The 20,243-nt window shown below is 40.0% G+C and overlaps 1 protein-coding gene across 1 annotated transcript; it reads right to left on the bottom strand.

The window, feature by feature from the left end:
• Window positions 1-2,873: 2,873 nt before the first annotated feature.
• APCS (amyloid P component, serum) lies at window positions 2,874-3,674 on the bottom strand (the record flags this gene model as incomplete). Its single annotated transcript, XM_081308778.1, has 2 exons — window positions 2,874-3,493; window positions 3,611-3,674. The coding sequence occupies 2 exons, from the start codon at window positions 3,672-3,674 to the stop codon at window positions 2,874-2,876; spliced, it is 684 nt and encodes a 227-aa protein (XP_081164904.1).
• Between the last annotated feature and the right edge of the window lie 16,569 nt (window positions 3,675-20,243).

Here is a 20,243-nt window from a genome sequence, read left to right as displayed (position 1 = left end):
ATATTTCTTTTTATTTGTATGACTATTCCAAGAAGTTAAGGCAAGTGACTTAAAAGTTTTAGGGAGTCATCTTAGCAAACAAATGCAGTGTGGCAGAACATGTACTGAGTGGGTCTTTGCGTGATCATCACATCTAATCCTCTCAAGAATCCAGAGAAGCAGCAAGAGCTCTGAGTGAAGTGTTTTGTATTTACCTTTGGCCTCTATCTCTAGACACAATTGTATAACTATGGGCCTCATCAGAGGAATGCAAATTAAAACCATGAGTTATTTAGAATGGCCATCATTAAAAAGACAAGCAATAACCAATGCTGGTGAGAATACAGAGAAAGAGAACTCTTAGTTATTCTTGGGAATGTAAATTTGTACAGCCATACGGAAAACAGCATGGCAGTTCTTCAAGAAACTTAAACTAGAACTACCATATGACCCCAATAATTCCACCATTCCACAACCCGAAGGAGTTGAACTCTTCATATCAAAAAGATACTTGTACCTCTGTGTTTACTGCAGCATGATTCACAATAGCCAAACTATGGAATCACCCAAGTGCCCTCCAATAGATGAGTGGATAAAGAAAACATGATATAGTCACACAATGGATTACCATTTATCCATAAAGAAGAAAAAAATCCTGTCATTTGCTGGAACATGGATTCCACTGGAGAACATTTTGATGAGTGAAACTCACTTCGTGATCGGACACCAAACAGTGAAACAGACACTGAAAGACAAATACCACATGTTCTCACTTGTATAATGAAACAGTAAGTGAACCTTGTATGGAATGGAATAGTAGATACTGGGGAAAAGGGAGGGAGAGACTGAAAGAAATTGGGAGGAGGACTAGGAAAGGTGCTGGGGGAAGGGGCTTGAGAGTAGAAGTGCTATTGGATATGGTTGATGCAATATGTATGTATGGATGGAAATATCAGAGTGAATTTGCCAGTTTGTACAATTAGCATGTATATTAATAAATACAACACAACGACAACAACAACAAAGACAACAAGAAAAAGAAATAATAAACCACGCCTCTACCTCAGGTGGAGTTGGGAGGGGAAGTAGGAGGATATCAACCTGTGATAGAAAAAAATCCTAGAAATGTGAGGGATAGATTACAGCACAGGCTGATTACTGTTAGGGGAATCCATATTTAGATGACACAGACTTATTAGAACATAAACTCCAAAAAAAAAAAAAAAAGGCAAACACCATGATTATTTCACCCAATATAATATTTTCAGTGCCTGGCATAGTTCCTGGAATAGAATAGTGGCTCAATAAATAATTGAACAAATGGATGCTACTATCCAGTTTACTGGCTTCATTCCTGAAATTTGCTTTAGGTTCCTTGGCAGAGGGGATTGTTGAACTGAAAAAACACCCTACTGTTGGGTGCTTCTACGATGTCAGGGCAAGCAACGTGTTCACATGTTCTCGATGGAAACATGTTATGCAAGAACAGACGATCTTTCTGGTCCTCACAATGCACATTTATGGAAAGAAGGGTAATTAGTCGTAAGGAACATAAAGCAGACCTCAGCTCATGAGATGGCAGTTGGAAACTAATAATTTCCCACATTGCTGAAGTTCTTGTCTAATGGAGTTCATGTTCTGAATACCAAATATTTCCAGGTTCTACCTGTTCCTGTGTGTCCTGATCTCATTCTGGGAGATCCTAGACTGTCCCCTACTTTCTTGGTCTGATGCCTGTCTCTGTCCATTTGAAGTAATCATGGGTTATCATTTGGAAGCTATCCTGGATTTAGTTTTTTTTTTTTTTTATTTCCCTTGGCTTCATCTCTATTATGTGTGGGCAAGGACTGTCTTTTTGCCCACAAAAAGCCAAAACTCCCTCCAAGGTCTTTGCTTCTCTGAGAAGGCACCTCATATCTTTTGAACGTACCAGACGCTATGCTCCATACTTTTTATAATCACAAAATAATTACTACTAATAGCATCTGACATTTATTTTGGAGTGTTATAATTAGCCTGATACTTGTGCTGAGTTGTACCTGAAATGGACATAGAAATGTGAGCGGCCCTGGCCATGGAGGGTAGAGTCACCTTAAAGGTTTAAATGACATCCTGTGAGAAGGAGGGATTGGTGGAAGGGATTGGAAGCGGAGGATTCATGTGAGCAATATTCGTAGTGTAATTTGTTTTTGATCATATCAGTGCAGCATTATGAAAAGCAAGCCCTGCACAATACCCCTGGGGTTTTTGAGACAGAAAGGCACGTTTGTCTTTACACAAAATGATCCCAGTTTCTTATGCATTTTTAGTTTTCATTCCGATTCTCGTTTTTCCCCCTCTAGCTCATTACTCGCTGTCAAGTTCTCAACGATTGCTTACTTATCTCTTTACAGTTGCCTCCCTGTCGAAACCTCAGACTTCTTTTCTATTGATTCATAGTTGGAAAAACAAATAGAAAGATTTCGATTCCAATTCTGCACCTAATTTGAATTGCTATTAAAATAATTATTAGTAGTTTGTAAATGTTGCCACTGCTGCCCCCAACCCCCACGGCAGCTCATCATAGTGCTCTGGCTTTGTGTTGAATATCTTCCTAGTTACTTAAAGCTTTTTCTCTCCCTACTTTACAACCTGATTTTTCTGGACAATGGAACAGCAGTGACCAAACAACAAAACAACAACAAAACAAAACAAAAAAAACACACAAAAAAACCCCAAAACAAACAAACAAATAAAACAACCCCCCCAAAATAAACTCCCCAAAACAAACAAAAAAACAAAACAATGCAAGTGGCATAATACCATATTTTTTTATTAGACAAATATGTAGATAGGAGATTCAATGAAGAAAGAGTTACAGGTATAGGGTCTGAGCAGATCTCTTAGAGTTTTTATTAAAGCAAGATTTCAGACCAGACCCTGGGCTTGGTGACAACATAACCATTCACTTCATAGTTCAGATCTCTCCAGTTCAGGATATTCGGACTGGGAGGGGAATCCTGATATACAAGCTGGATCTCTTCTGGGGACAGCACCGTGTCCCACAAGTATAAATCTGCGATCTCTCCCACAAAGGACTGGCTCTTATCAAAACTGCCTCCATAGGAATCTTGCTCCTGTCCCAGGATAATCTTGGGGTGAGGTTCCACCGAGTATCCCTGCTTCAAACCCTTTTTCACCAGAGGTTTTCCATTGATCCAAAACTCAGCAATGCCTGTGGAAGACTCCCAGCTGGTACAGATGTGGACCGGGGCAAGGGGGTCTTCCACAACCTTGGCTGTGACTTTGCTCCGTCCGATGTATAGATTATACTGTCCAGCTTTTTCTTTATAGATCAGTAGCTCGTTATCCTTACCCTGAGCATTGTAGGAGAAGAGGCTGTAGGCCCGGGAAAGGTCACTATAGGCTCGCAAACACAAGGTGAGGTTCTGCAGAGGCTTCTTCACCTCCGCAATCAGATTCACATGGTCAGAAGAAGATTCTCTAGGGAACACGAATACCTTTCCTCTGAGGTCTGTGGGAATGAAATCAGAAATATAATGACTTTCACCAGGAACTCGGGGAGAGAATGATCCCAGATTCAACTTCTGTTCTCATCCCAGTCTCCTTGATCGACTCCTGACCTCCCTACCTGTCTGAGAGAAGGTTCCCTGGAGGCTGGTGAGGACCGAGACCCAAAACAGCAGCTTGTCCATGTCCTTGGCCTGGGGTTGTGACAGCAGCAACAGTGACAAAGGTGGCTGTCCCCTGAACTCTTGAGACTCACACTCTTAGACCGCAGGCTTTAAGGGCACTTTGGTGACCATGGGGGTGGCGAGCACCAATGATGTGTGAGTTTCCAGACCCTCCTCCGATCAGAGCTGCTGACAGAACAGGATGGGCAAAGCCCTGGGCTGGGAAATCAATGGGCGTTACTTATTAAACACAAATGACTGCCAGAGCTGTTACTTAGCTCTTTCTCTTCTTTTGTGTTCCTGTATTTTCTCATTTCTAATTTTGTCATTTTTCTGGGGACATAATACCTGAAGGGATGTCAGTATCCCTCCTAGTTCTTCTCTTTGAGTCTTTCGCCACTAAGTGTGTACTTAATTGATCTTTGGTGATGACCCCATTAATAGAGAACGTGCACATTTATTTACTAACTCCCAGGCACTACATTGGATACTGGGGAATCAGTGGTGACTGAATCTTGCACAACCCCAATGACCTTCCTCTCCAATTCTCTCTGCTCTACTTAAGCAGCCACACCTGATTAGCTGCTGCTCAAACCTGCTCTGCCTGTAAGATATCTAACTGAGGTTTTTCCTTTCCACCTATCCGACTTTTCTTCTCTCTCCTCACTAAATGGTATGGGATCTTCATTCTCACTCTCCTGTCTAGCTTCAATTCATTCTCTCCTCTCTCAGCTCACTCCAGCCTTCTGACCAACCTTTTCAATGGCACAATAACTGCCACCAGTAATTAACTTTCTCTACCGATGTTCAGATTATTCTTATCTCTGGGAAGTTTCCATTATCTTCTATTTTTTTTTTTTTTTTTTTTAGGTTGAATCATGGTTGCGAAGCTTTATCTGACTTGTGGCACAGTAAGGGTAGGTGTTGGAGTTGGAGTTACACGCAGCTTGTTGTATCCTGAATTAAATACTAATTCTCCTGCTTGGAAGCCCATGCTGTTTCCAATCTTGCTCCAGCCTGGCTGTAAACTCCGAATCAGATCCTATTCTTCAGTCTAACACCTCTAATTGTTGTTCTTCATACATGCCCTGCTTTCCTGGTTTGGGTACTTCTAGTTATTTCTTTCATTTCTTACTTATACTTCTCTGTTTCTTGAAATCCTAACTGTTCTTCAAAATTAATCTTGAGCGTAATCTGCTTCATGAAGACTGTTATGGTCTGGATGTGAGGTATGCCCCTCAAAGTTCACCAATGCAAGAAGGTGCAGAGAAGAAATGATTGGCTTATGAGAGCCTTAACCCAATCCGTGAATTAATCGCCTGATGGGATTAATTGAGTGGTAACTGAAGGCAAGTGGGACTTTGGGGGCGTGACTTTGGGGTATATATTTGTATCTGGTGAGTGAAATCTCTTTCTCTGCTTTCTGATCATCATATGAGCTGCTTCCTTCTGCAACATTCTTCTGCTATGTTGTTCTGCCTCACTTTGAGACCTGAGGAATAAAGCCAGCTATCTATGGATTGAGACCTCGGAAATCATGAGCCCTCAAACTTTTCCTCCTCTACAGTTGTTCTGGTTGGATCCTTTTAATCACATCCGTGAAAGTCTGACTAAAATAAAGACTTTTCTGATGTCTCAACAGGACATTAATTTTGCCTCTTTTGGACTCCTAATAAAGACTTAACCAAAGAACTTGGAGTAGGATTCCACTGTTTCCATTCACTAGTGGTTGACTATTGTCCAACCCACTAAAGCTCTCTGAACCTTAGATTCCTTCTTTGCAAAACAAAGATAGAACTATCTATCTCACAGTGCTGTGGGGGAGGATAAATGAGAAAGTATAATATGCATAAAGTGCACAGAACGTTATCTAGTTGGCTACTAATATCATTTTAAAGCCTTTTTTTTTGTCTATTACCAATGTCTGCCTGGAATTGAAAATATTTTAGCATATTTATCTCTTATCTCCTCTAGACAAAAGATGGTTACTTGGTCTCATTCATATTTAGATCACTCATCTGATTTTTTTTAAACATGTGAAATGAGCCTTCCATATGTTTGTGCAATCAAAGGGCACAAGTAGGGCAAAGACTTCTTACATGCAACAGCTTAGGAGCAATGCAAACTAAGATAGAATGGAGTAATATGAGCAGGTGACACTATAAATAGGAACGGGGAGGTAACCTTTACTGTGAACCCTGGGAATATATAATTCCTGGTCCCAGATGTTGATTAATGAGTGTCATAAAATTCACAGAATAGGCTTCGCCAGCTGCTTCTAGTTTTCATCATAAATTAACAAATTATCATTCTGTCAACAAAAAATGGTTTGGATATTAATATAAAAGAAAATCCTTTTTTTTTTTCACTAGGAGCTGAGTCCATGGAGCTGGACTGGGGAGACAAGGGATGATCCTCGAGAGACTAGAGGTAAGGGGATTTGTACTGCCATTGGGGCCAAGTGCCAGGGCTTATAGTTGACCATGAAAATGTGTTCACACACTGTGAAGAAGTGATCTTGGTTAAAAAGCTCGTTCATAGTAGAATGGGAAAGAGGGAGGAAAAATGGGGCCCGATTCTTTCCTTCTCTGGAATATGTTTTTCAGGCTTTGTAAGGGAATTGACTGTGCTCCAGCCATCATCAAGTTGGAAACCGAGGACTCTGTCTATACAGAAAGTCAGGATGTAGGAAAATAAATCCTGGGTCTTCAGGACTGAGTGGTGTTCTCAAGGTGAACCAGTACCTGCCATTGCCACAAAGCTCCTGGGTGCTTTCCTGCCCGTGAACATGCAGATATAGGTGGGTGCCTGTCTAATGGCTCCAGAAGGCTTGAGTGTAAGAGAGGAAAGATGATGGATAGGATGCCGCGGAGAAGCAGGGCCACCTGTGTGTCTCAGCAGGGTTATCCTGGTTCAGTTAGATGGCATACAATTGAGTTTGACCTGGGGGGGGGGAGGGTAAAAAAAAGGGGAAAGAAGGTATCGGGGAACCAAAAAGGGGATATCACCGGGCGCTTCCCAAAGGCAGGAAGTGAGGAATGACTAAGGTTCACTGAAGGACTAAAGATCACCTTAAAGATATCTTCTAAGTTCTTGGGCGCTTGTGGAAGACAAGAAGTCACAATAACTCTTAGAAAATGCTGGACAGGGAGGAAGAGACTGAAGGAAAACATGAGGTAGTATTGAGGACTCTAGGACTAAGAATTATTTGCTGTATGTTCTGTTAGCTTAAGTGTACTTACAAGCATGTAGAGGCACTGGAAGAATTCAGAATAATGATGATTACCCTGGTGTGTTGTTGTACAAAATCAAAGCTACACAATTTCATTCTGATGAAAGAGTCTTATGGAAAAGAAAAAAAAAAGAAAGAAAAACTGAGAATTTAAAAATAAAAATATGTTGAATATAGAACCCGATTAGATTTTACTCTAAATTTTTTATTGCATATTATCTTAATCCATTTTCTGTTGCTATAACTGATTGCCATTGACTGGCTAATTTATAAAGAATAAAAATTTATTTAGCTTACATTTCTGGAGGCTGGGAAGTCTGTATGGCACCAACATCAGATGATAGCCTTTATTTCACATGATAACATGGAAAAGAAATCATGGAGTGAGACACAGCAAGCATGCCAGAGGCAGCCTGCTTTTATAACAAAGCAACTTCCAAAATGAGCTTTTAATCCACTAACCCATGAGTGACCAGTCACCTCCTAAAGGTGCCATGTCTCAACACCGAGTGTGACTTTGGGGATTAAGTTTCCAAAACATGCAATCTGGGGGCATGCCGAAACCACAGCACATATAGTTTTAGAAAGTATGGCGCTATTGTTGTAGTTAGGATCACAGTGAGGGAGTTAATTTGGAGGAGATGGAGGATAGGTGATAAGTCTGATTCCCCAAATTTGGAATTTAAAATAATAATATGACCTGCCCATAGGGGGAGAAAAGATAAAAGGCCAGTGGAGAATCTGAACTATGTGATGGCCACTTGGGATTAGAAATATAGGTTTCAGGGGAATCAGCATTTAGGTGATGATGAAATCATAGATTCTCTCTTTCAGTGGAAAGAGAGGACGGAAAAGGTCAGAAGTCCGCACACTGATCTGGGAGGACATTTGCATTCATTGGTTGGAGGCAGGGGAAGAGTTGAGGCTTGGCTGGAGAGGAAGGAGTGTATGCACGAGTTTCCAGGAAGCAGTGTCCTGTGCCGTTAAGTGCATGAGAGAGATCTAAGTAGAAGGGATGCTGGATTTTGCAATAAAAATTTCATTGGTGACCTTTGAAAGAGCAATTTTCGTAAAGTGGGCATGGCAGGATTCAAGTTTCAGGGGATGATGGGGCGAGAAAGAAGAACGGAGTCTATTTCCTAAGGTTCAGTGGTTTTGACAGGATACAAAAAGAGAGAAACCCAATTCTCCTTAGGAGACTGGGGGTCCAATGTGTATTTTTTTTCCTCTTGCACGGATTATAGATTGTCTCTTTTTGACAGAGTGGTTATTTTGTCCCTGTTTCTCACTCCGTAACATTTTCTCCAACGGAGAAAAATCAGTAGCCACCTGAGATTATGACTGACCTTTCTACCCAAGTAGCTTTTTCAGACTCTAAATGCCAACCTGCAGGCTGTTGGCCGACTTTACTTCTGCTTCTCAACTCTGGAATCTTCACAAATTTGTCACTTTTCAGGTGCCGTTGGCACACCTCTTTGAGGTGATGAGGTCTCCAGGGATCTGACCTCATGAATGAATCAATGTCACTAATGCAAGAGTGGGCTTTGTTATAAGAGTGGGTTTGTCCCCCTCTTGATCTCTTTTCTGTTTCTCGCCCACCATTGATGCCTTCAGCCATCTTATAATGCAGCAAAAATGTCCTCCCCAGATATGACCTCTTGATCTGGGACTTCCCACCCTCCAGGACCATGAGCAAAATACACTGCTATTATTGATAAATTACCCAGTTCTGTGGCATTCTTTTATTTTATTTTATTATTTTTTTTATTGGTTGTTCACAACATTACAAAGCTCTTGATATATCATATTTCATACATTAGATTGAAGTGGGTTATGAACCCCCAATTTTACCCCAAATGCAGATTGCAGAATCACGTCGGTTACACATCCACAATTTTACATAATGCCCTATTAGTAATTGTTGTATTCTGCTACCTTTCCTATCCCCTACTATCCCCCCTCTGTGGCATTCTTTTATAACATCACAAAGTAGACTAAGGCAGAAACCTGGTCTTAAGAAGTGGGGCTGTTTGTATAGCAAATACCTGAAAATATGGCAGAGGCTTTGGAACTGGATAACAGCTAGAGGTTGGAAGAATTTGCAGGCTAGAAAGAGCCTACTCTTCCACCAATTGAAAACTAAGAGCAATTCAAAAGTAAAGAACTTGAGGGAAAGTCAGCAATGTGCAGACTCTGTGAGTGGTTATCATGAGAACATTGGCAAAAATGTTGACAGTGAGTGACATTTTGATGAGGTCTCAGGTGGAACTGAGGAGCAAGGAATTGAAAACTAGAGTAAAGGCCATCCTTGTGACACACTTGCAAAAAAAAAAAAACTTGATGGAACTATGTCTGTATCGTAGGGCTTTAGGGAAGGCAGAATTTAACAGCAGTGAACTAGAATATTTAACATAAGAAATATCTAAGCAGTAAAGTATCCAAGTGTGTATGTCTTCTTTTGGCTGCTTACAGTAAAATAAAAGAGGAGATAAATGATTTAAATCTGTAATTAAAAGGGAAACACAGGTTTTGATTTCCTAACTAGAGGGGAATTTGCCTCAAGATGTGTAGTTGACTTTGGACTTTTCAAATGGCACAGGAACGAGTTGAGACTTTGGGCATTAGTGGAATAAAATGAACAAATTTTGCATGTGAGAAGCACAGAAATTGGGGGTGGGGGGGGGCTGGGGTGAAACGCTATGGTTTGAATGTATCCCTCAGAGTTTATGTACTGAAATCTTAATCCCCGATGCATCAGTGTTGAAAAGTAGAGACTTAACGGAAGAGATTAAGATTAGATCATGAGCTGGGTGCAGTGGCGCACACCTGTAATCGCAGCAGCCAGGAGGATCATGAGTTCAAAGCCAGCTTCAGCAATGGTGAGATGCTAAGCAACTCAGTGAGACCCTGTCTCTAAATAAAATAGAAAATAGGGCTGGGGGTGTGGCTCAGTGGTCGGGTGCCTCTGAGTTCAATCCCTGGTACTCCTACCCAAGAAAAAGAGATTAGGTCGTGAGGACTCTGGCATCATGAATGGATTAATGTCATTCCTCTAAGAGTGGGTGTGTTTTCAAAGTGAGTTTGGCTCCTTCTTACTGTTTTGCAGGTGATATCTTCTATAGTGTTAGGACACAGCAAGAAGGCTCTCACCACATGCAGCCCCTCGATCTTGGACTTCCCAGCCTTCAGAATCATGACCATAATAAATTTCTAGTATCTACAAATTACCTAGTCTCTGCTATTCTGTCATAGCAGCACACAATGGACTGAGTCAATGTCTGAGATGGTGACTTGACTTCTACCACAGTACTTTTTTTTTAATATTCTCAATGCCAGGCTCTAGGCCACTAGCAGACTTCTACTGCCCTTTCTCAATTCCAGTATCTTCACAAATTGGCTTTTCCCTCTCCAGACCCTGTTGATACATGGGAGTCTTTTCTTGATCTCAGTTCTCTGTTTCTAATTTCAGGCTTCATTTATAAAAAAGAAAAATCCCTGCTAACTTTGTTATTTTCTACTTTTGGATTCCATGAGATGTCTAGACTAAGTGACCTCACTGAGATCTCGCTCTAAATTCAGAATCCAACTGAAACTACTCTCTGGGGTATCGCCATGTCTCTCTCTCTTTCTCTATCCTCTACATTCCTAGATTACTTCCTTTTTGAACCACTTCTGTAGTCTTTATAAAATTTAGCTGTTGTTACTGAAGTGGGTTTTTTTAACCCATCTTTTTTAGTGTAAAATTTTTATGAAATTTGCCTTTCATCAGAGCTCGCTGGTCACAACCACATCCTTGCTGTTCATGATCTTCTCATGACACTAGATCAGAGGGTGGAGATGTGCAAAAGAGAAAAAATATAATGACAGGGACTCAGTGTCACTCTGTACCTTGAGTATGTTGATGGAGAATTTTCCCTTCTCTGCGTATAGGAATTTATTTCTCAGTCGACAGTGACAGGAAATACATTCCTCAAAGAAACAGGGGCAGATTTCTTAAATGTGTAGCTTACAGGTGTTATCTAGAACTGTCTTTCTTTGCTCTTATCACTGTGCCTTTATTCTATGCCGTGTTTGTACCCAAGACCTAGAGTTTGTGTCAGAACAACAGTTTTTCCATATTGACCCATTTCATTGACCATCTTAAGCCTTCAGAATACAGACAAAGAACCCCACTGAAGCCGACAGAGTTCACCTTCCTGCACCGTTTCAGCTTCTGTAAATGTCACCTTCTGTGTCTGCATTAGAAAAAGTCATCCTGGTGGCCTTCACCCACCTTGACCACATCCTTTTTCCTGAGCATGCTGGCTAGTTCAGAGACCGAATGCATTGGTCACTGTGCCACACAGCCTCACAGGTCAGAATCAAGCAATCATTCTTGGTATTTGTCACCTTGACAACCATCGACTGCTAAGTGGTTTTCTGGAAATTCCTAAGGTAACATCTTTGTGAAGTATGTGCCCTGCTTGCACTTCTGTGACACTGTTGTGACCCCCTTCTTGACACCCTACTGTGAAACTTTCCTGTTCTAATGACACAATCCCTGAGGTAAGCAGTATTTTATCCATCACAACTGTGTTCATGGATTTTGTCTGAATTTCTTACATTAACATCCTTATCATTTTCACCCTGCTCCGGGCTGCCTCCATTGGGATCTGGGGACCTCAAGATGGTCATTGTTGGTATAGCTGGATATTGATCGCCTATCTCCCATCCAAGTACTATCCAGACCTGGTCCTGCTTAGCTCCCATGATCAGATGGGATTGGGAATAGTTGGAATGGTATGGCCATAGACTAGTATTGCCTATAAACAAGTGGATTAATTAAATGTAAAAGAGGCTGACTATCAGAGGCCAATACTATCATCCCTCCAGTGTGGGAGGGACCCTGTTGTTTACAGACTCAGTAAGACAAGTCTCAGCCAAGGACACTGTGTGGACCGCATTTCTTAACAGGTTGACTCATCTCCTCAGGAGAACTTGAGTCTGGGGCAATGAGATTTCCTGTTCACAAACATTTTCTATCCCACAAGTGGGCCAAAGAGAACACTTTGTTGTGAATTGGCTCAAACACTTGGACTGCTCTTCCACTTAGCTCTGAAAGGAAGGCCGAGGCTAGGATTTCCGCTCCGGGTGCTCATTACCTGGAGACGGCGGCGCTCCGGGAGGACTCTGATGACTTATTCTTATGTGTGAGCATTTTGATTGAAAGCCCTCCTGGCTCCCACTTCACCTGGCCATTTGGTTCTTGACTTTTGTCTGAGTGGAGCGGACCTGGTGACGATGGTGGCAGCAATGACTTTAGTGAAAGAATCCCGGGGACCCCCTGAGACTCTCCCCATTCTCATGATTGGAGTTATATGACCCTTAATAGGCATTTCAAAAAGGCTTCCTTCCCATTTGCTGATTGAAAAGTAAATAGTCTCAGCTAAGAGAGGCCCTTTTCCCACGAATCCATCCCCATTGGCCACTTAAATAGTGTACATTTATGGTACACTATTTATTTATGTAGGAGAAAACATTTTTTTAAAAAAACCCACATTATTCTTGCAGCCTTGGAAGCTGAGCAGAGGGAGAACAGATGGGTGTCTTTTCTCAAAGAATGGTGCCTTTCTTCTTGATGTCCTCTTCTTAAACATTTACTTTCTTGCTCCTTGAAAGCTTTTGAGAATTGCTCATTCTGTAGTGGCTGCATGCTAACTATTTGGGTTGGTGGTGGCTAATTCTGGGCAAGTGGCTCTGATTGCTCTCCTCTTAAGTGAGGACTGCGGTTTTCAGTGAATCAGGTTCCCCACATACCTTCTCCTTGTCCGCCAGGTGGCTGGGGTGGAGGGGAGCAGACCTGAAGGTGGTTTTGGTCATGTGTCTTTTCCCACTGGAGTTTTTCTTCTGAAGAGCACTTCTCTGCCCTTATCTTACACAATTTTTTTTTCTTGGATGGGCAGTTATGTGTGTAATGAAGAAAAATTTCATGTATATCCACTATGAGACATGGCTAGAAAGCACACTGCAAAGCCCTCGGTAGAGCAGCATCTATTTTCACACACATCTATATTTTGGGAATAAGTGACTCATTAGTTTAGCCCCAAGGTCAGTTCTTTCCATTTTCTGTCTTATACTTTTGTCATAGTTTCTAAACCACAGAAGCAGGCCTGAGGCATATTTCTGGTCACCTGCCATTTTTCCCTCCCTCCAACAGACTTCCAGAGCTCATGGGTCACAGGAACAGTGGGGGTCTTCTCCTAGAATCTCCCATTTGGTAGACTGGGCACATTAATAGGTGATATCAATGTCTCAGTGATGATCAGTGTCTGATGTACATTTAGGGGCAGCTCTGAAGCTGAGGATCCTATTTCCCCAGGGGTTCTGAAATGTGTTCCGGTTGGATTGAATATTCTCTGAAATTGTGTGCAAAATAACGTGCATGCAGGCACATGCGCTTATCGTGATCAGATTTTCAAAGAAGTTTCTGATAAGGTAAAAATCTATTGCTATAGAATGGCATTTTGCAAAAATCTGTTTTGTTAAAAATGTAAAAGAAAGTAAATTTTATATTGCAGCCCTGTTTGTACACATGCATATATATATATATATATATATATATATATATATAAATACATCTTAATCAAAATGATCATAAAACAGTACAAAGGCCTATGTCCAGAAACTTCTGAAATGTTTGAGAAATGAGAGGTCGTTATGTGGAACTAGAGGGGAATGAGTAGAAGAGAGGATGATAGAAAATATATTTGAAGAGGTGGACTCCATGGGTGTTGTTAAATGTAGAGGCTGCCTTCATCAGCTTCATCACCACCACCACTACCACCACCACCACTATCATCATATATAACACTTGCTTTCTGGTCTTATACTCAATATCTCCCCCAGGCAAATTTGGTTGATCCTTCATCTCTTCTTCTATAGCACTTTGCAAACACATCTAATATTTTGTACTTATCACAGTATTATTTCCGATTAAAAATGTGTATCTTCTTAAAATTTTATTTTGTTGGTTCTTCTTAGTTATGCATGGCAGTAGAATCCATTTTGATAAAATTATACAAAGCATAGGATCTATCTTATTCTAATTAGGACCCATTCTTGTGGATGAGCACAAGGGTGGGGTTTACTTAAGTATTTTCATATGTGTATGCAGGAAAATTATGTTAGATTTATTCTAGTATCTTTCCTATTCCTTTCCATATTTGCTATGGTTTGGTGTGAGGCGCTCCCTAAAAGTTCACGTGTGAGACGTGCAAGAAGGTTTGTAAAAGAAATGACTGCACTGGAGCCTTAACCTAGTCAGTTAATTAATCCCTGATGGGATTAACTGAGTGGTAACTGAAGGCAGGTGGGGGTGTGGCTGGAGGAAGTGGTTAATTAGGGGCGTGGCTATGAGGTATATATTTTGTATCTGGAGAGTAGATTCTTTCTCTGCTTTCTGGTCACCATGTGAGCTGCTTCCCTCTGCCACCCCCTTCTGCCATGATGTTCTGCCTCACCTTGAACCCCCAAGGAATGGAGCCTGCTGTCTATGGAGTGAGACCTCTGAAACTGTGAGTCCTGAAATACACCTTTTCTCCTCTACAATTGGTCTGATTGGGTCCTTTAGTCACAGCATTGAAAAAAGCTGGCTAAAACACCATTCCCTTCTTTTATTCCAGTTGTCTAATCTAGTGAACTTCTCTTCTTCCCCTCCCCATTTTATTGTGGGTCAGCTTCCACACATCAGAAAAAACATTTGATCTTTGGATTTTGGGGATTGGCTTATTTCACTTAGCATGATAGTCTCCAAAGCCATCCATTTACTGGCAAATGTCATAATGTCATTCTTCTTTATGGAAGAGTAATAGTCCATTGTGTATATATATATATATATATATATATATATATATATATATATATATACCACATTTTTTATCCATTAGAAAAATTTTACTCAAAATGTAAATGTAACATACCAGTCGCTGTCCTAAGCTAGAGAGAACCTGTAACAAATACAGAACTTGTAAGAAACCTTAAGAAGCACAGCGTCTTAAGAGAGAGACTAACATTAGAAAATGAGCAGAAGCTGGAATAGGTGCATACCTAGGAAGGTGGAGGGCTATTAAGGGAGGACCTGTTCACAAGACTCAGTTCTTCATGGGATCATAAGGAAAGAGGATGGCACTAGAACGGAGGTGTGTGTTCTACTAGGTGAAGCGAATTGGGTAGGCGACGAAAGGGAATGGCCTGACCAGCCCAGAAACTTTGAAAAGCACATTTGCTAGAAAGAACACATGCTGACATCCTTCCCTGCAAGCCTGATGCCCAGCGTAAGGTACCCACAAGTTGTAGAATCTTACTACAACTTTAGATGATGGATGGTGAACACTGGGCCAAGTACGAGATCTTACATCTGTGCTTCCCGGCATTAGAAGCACCTGGACACCTTTCTTCTGTCTCCCTTGTCATCTCTTTATTTCAGGGTGAAAAGAAAGGGGGGAAAAAGAAACCAGAAAATAAAATTCCCTGGGCTGTCTTTCCCCTCTATCTGGAGTTTAGGCTAAGTTCTCATCCTATTCTCACTGCTCAAACTATAGTAAAACTGACTGTGGGCTAAAATAGTTGCAGCAAACTCAATAAGCAAAGGGTACAAGTGCCTCTGGCAGAGAGAGAAGAGAGGTTGTGGAACAGGTGAGCCGGGGGCACTGAGTGAGCCCCGGGCAAGACCAAGTCTTTAGAAAAGAAGATCTTAAAGGTACCAGACCTCAATTCAGTGTGCTCCTACTGGTGTGTGTGTGTGTGTGTGTGTGTGTGTGTGTGTGTGTGTGATGTAAGGGGTCTGTGTAGTATTGTAGGGAGGGAACTAGTCTGCAGGAAATTTTGAGGTTCATGGGAAGTATTTCCTCGGTATTAAATGCCCAGAATGCAAGGAAATATTTTTTGGTGTGATTTGTTTTAAAGCAACTTTTTTTTTTTTTAGACAGAATGTATATACTAAAAATATTCACTGGATTTTAAGGTCTTTGCAGAGCTGTGCTACCATTATCAGAATCGAATTTTCTAACATTTTCATCTCCCTCAAAAGAAATACTGTACCTAGTAGGAGTCCCTTCTTCTTCCCCTGGAATCCCAGACCGAGGAAACTATTATTCTATATTCTGCGTTAATGGATTTGCCTTTTTGGGCACTTCACATACATGGAAATCACACAATATGTGGTCTTTTGTGTGGCTTCTTTCACGTTGCACTGTGTTTTCAAGGTTTGTTCAGTGTGGTAGTCTCAGTACTTCATTTCTTTTTATGGTTGATATTCCATGATATGGTTATAATTGATCAATCGATTTTTGGATGTTCATCCAATCTTGTGCTTCTGGGGTGATTCCCACTTGGTCCTAGTTTATATTTTTGTGGATTCAACTTGTTATTATTTTGTTTAGGTTTTTAAAATTTTTACATTTGTTTTAATTAGTTCTGTATGGCAGTAGAATGCACTTTGACACATCATACATGAATGGAGTATAATTTCCCAAGATTTTGTGACCTATCTGAAAGGAATAGCTGAAGAAGTTCTCTAAATTCACAGAAAATAAAAGAAGACTCCTTGGGATATCTAGGAAGGAGGAAAAAAACACAGTAAGCAAAAATATAGGTGAATAAAATAGACTTTTCTCCTTTTTCTGAGTTTCCTAAATTATGTTTGAAATTTGAAGTAAAAATCATAACATTGCCCAACATAGTTTTCCATGTAGGTAGAGAATTTTTAAAGACAAATATATGATGACTAGGAAAGATAAAGGGGCATTGATCACAGTCACATGAATCTACACATGTGCTAAAATGACATAGAACTCTGCATGCACAGACGTTCACATGCACACACACAGTCTTACATTCCTAGTTTTGATATTGTACTATAATTATGCAAGAAGTAGCTGTTGGGAGAACCTGAGTGAAAGTCTTATCTTTGCAACAGTATGCCTGTCTCATTTCTATGAGATCAGATATTACCTTGATATCAAAACCAAATGTCACCCTGTTGCATCTATATTCAGAGAAGATATTGGTGTGAATTTTATTTTCTGGTGATTTTTTTTTTTTTTCCTTCCTGGATGCTCCACGGGAGTCCATTTTTTCCCACTGTGAATTTAGAGAAAAAAATTTTTTTTAGCTATTCCTTTCATATAGGACACAAATCTCTCTTAGTTTTTCTTTCTCTGACTATGTATTAATATGTCTTTTAATCCTGAGGACTATTTTCATTAGGCGTGGAATTCTGGGTTGACAGTTTCTTTCTTTCGGCATTCAAAAATAATGTGCCACTTCCTCCATTCCTCCATGATCCACTGTCACTCAGATTCTTTTTGCCATTTCTTTTTGACTGCTTTCAGTTTTTTTTCTAGAAGTTTGATTATAATGTGCTTTAGTGTGGATATTTCTTGATTTATTCTAGTTATGACTTGCTGAGGTCCGTGAGTCTGTAGATTCATGTTTCTGACAAATTTAAGTAGCATTAAATCATGTTTTTAACATCTTTTTAATTTCACGTCCTTCTCCTCTCTCTGAGACTCTGATAACATGAATATTAGGTCTGATGTGATACTCTTCATTATTTTTTAATTTGGTTATTGTGTCTTTTTCCCCCCAATGCTGAGGATCAAACCCAGGGCCTTGCACATGGAATCTGTCGCCAAGCTACATTTTCTTCCAAAGGTGGTTTTGATGAAGATAGGGTTCTTGATTGACAGTTTTTCTTTTCTTGCAGTTCTACTGGCTTCTGGTCTCTGGTGCTTCTGATGAGAAGTCAGCTACTAATCTGACTGGGATTCTGTTGTTGGAACATGATGAGTTGTTTTTCTCTTGCTGCTTTCAGGATTTTCTTTTCTATCTTTGACTTTTAATATTTTGACAGTGATGTATTTGGGAATGAGTCTCTTTGCATTTATTCTACTGAGAGTTTGTTGAGATTCTTGGCTGTGTAGACTAATGGTTTTCCTCCGATTTGAGAAATGTTTAACCACATTTGTTTGATGCTACCATTATGCCCACACTAGTCCTACTTGATAGGAGCCTACATTTCCTAGAGGATGTGTTCATTTTTACTTATTCTTCTTTATTTCTTGTTTTCAGATGCATAATTACTTGGTATGGCTTCAAGTTTGCTAATTATTTATTATGTCACTTAAATCTGTTCTTCAGTCCTAAAATGATCTCTCTTCATTGATATTTTGTTAAGTTATTCTAGTCATATTTTTCTTTAATTTATCAAGTTTTTTTCCAGTTCTTTGCACACATCCATAACAACTGTTTAATGATCTGCTTAGTCCAACTTCAGGCTCCCCTTAACGGCAGTTTCTATTACTTAGTTTCTTTTCCTGTGTGTGTGTTACACTTTCTTGATAATTTTACATCTTATATTTTTTGCTGAAATATTTTAGAAACTTTGGATACTTACCTCCTTTTTAGAACTTATTATTCTTTTTTATTATACTTTTTTTTATTCATTATACATGATAGTAGGGCGTATTTAGACATTTTGATATTCTTTAGCTCCAACAATTTACTGGCAAATAACATAATTTCATTCTTATTTATAGCTGAATAATATTACATTATGCATATATACCACATTTTCTTTATCTATTCATCTGTTGAAGGGTACCTAGGTTGGTTCCATAGTTTAGCTATTGTGAATTGAGCTGCTATAAACATTGCTGTGCCTGAGTTTCTATAGCATGCTGATTTTAAGTCCTTTGGGTGTATGCCAAGGAGTGGGATAACTGGGTCAAATTGTGGTTCCATTTCAAGTTTTCTGAGGAATCTCCACACTGCTTTCCATAGTGGTTGCACCAATTTGCTGTCCCACCAGCAATGTGTGAGTGAACCTTTTTCCCTACATCCTTGCCAACATTTATTGTTAGTTATGTTCTTGATAATTGCCATTTTGACTGGAGTGAGATGGAATCTCAGTGTAGTCATAATGTGCATCAGAACTTATTATTCTTTTGGTTTCTTTACTTGCTTTTTGCTTTGTGACTTGGCTAGACTAATACTACAAAGCCTCTTTCCCTAATAGTATGAAATCTCTGATATCCCTGCTCAGATTTTAAAACTAAAAATTGTTTGTGTCCTTAGGGGTTACCGTTTGTTCAGTAAAGCTGATTGGCCAGAGTTTGTGCCTGAACTTAGGCAGCACTTCTGTGTGGAGCAGGAGTGGGATGGATGGGGATGGCTTTTTCATTGTTAGCTGACCTGCCCAGAACTTTCTTGTGGAGTAAGAGTTGGAATCGGGAAATGGGCACTGCTGCCACTCTCTTAGATTAGACATTGTGCAGAATTGAACTGGGGGAGTAGAAATCTTCTGACGTTCATCAGCTGCCCAATCCACCTAGAATAACTCTACCATCACCCAGAGCTGGGAGAGGTGTGAATGCAGACCTATCTCAAATGTCACAGTTGCCTACTGTTTTTTTTTTTTTTTTACCAAGTTTGTTCTTATCAAGTTTGCAGAGATTTTGCTGAATAAATGATTCTCAATTTGTTGTAAGCCCGTTGGTCAGTTACTAGAAGCTTTAAATGATTGTCTTTGATAATTTTGACCAATTTAATAGCTGTTTCTTCAATGAAGATTTTTTTGCCAAGCGTTTCACATTGTCATTCTCTGAGTGTTTGTGTGATTTTGCTAATGTCCTTTTTACCATAACTATTTGTTTCAACAAATGCATCTTGCTCAGCAATAAGAATGCAGAGATAAGTCATCCTTAGTTTTACTTGGGGGAAATTGCAATCTGTTGTCTTTCTGAAATGATATAATAGAGGTAGTAAAGGGTACTGCACAGGATGCTGGATTCTGCAAATACAGCTAATGAAGGGTCCTAACTATTGTTATGGAGATGGGAGAGTTGGATTGAGGTGGGCTTTGTACAGGAGGAAACATTTGACCTGGATCTGGAAATCTGAAAAAAAAATCTGCTTTGAGGAAGAAAAGGCATTATAGATAGTTGAAGACAGGAAGTCTGTGTAAGGCCAGCGTGTTTAATACTGTGCAAAAATATGATGCAAAAATAGAGAGTATTTTAGATCACATGGAGCACTTTAGATTTGATACTTGTTGGTATATGGGGAATTTTTGAACAGGTTTAGACACAGGTGAGCGGTGCAGATAAAATGACTGTGGCCAGAATAAGATAAGTCAAAGTCAGTAAATAGTAAGCTGTATTATAACTTAAAATGTTTCCATCTCCCTCAAATTGTTTCATATACTCTTTGCTCATGCACTTATTCCCAGAACATGCCATGAGCACATGTACCTCTGTACCCTTCATATTCTACTCTCTCTGTCAAAATCTGTAAGTGAAGGACAGAAAGGGTGATTGCAG

This window comes from Spermophilus citellus (assembly GCF_964194105.1).
Source record: "Spermophilus citellus genome assembly, chromosome: 9".
NCBI lineage: Eukaryota > Metazoa > Chordata > Mammalia > Rodentia > Sciuridae > Spermophilus > Spermophilus citellus.
This window is presented reverse-complemented; position numbering and strand designations above follow the sequence as displayed.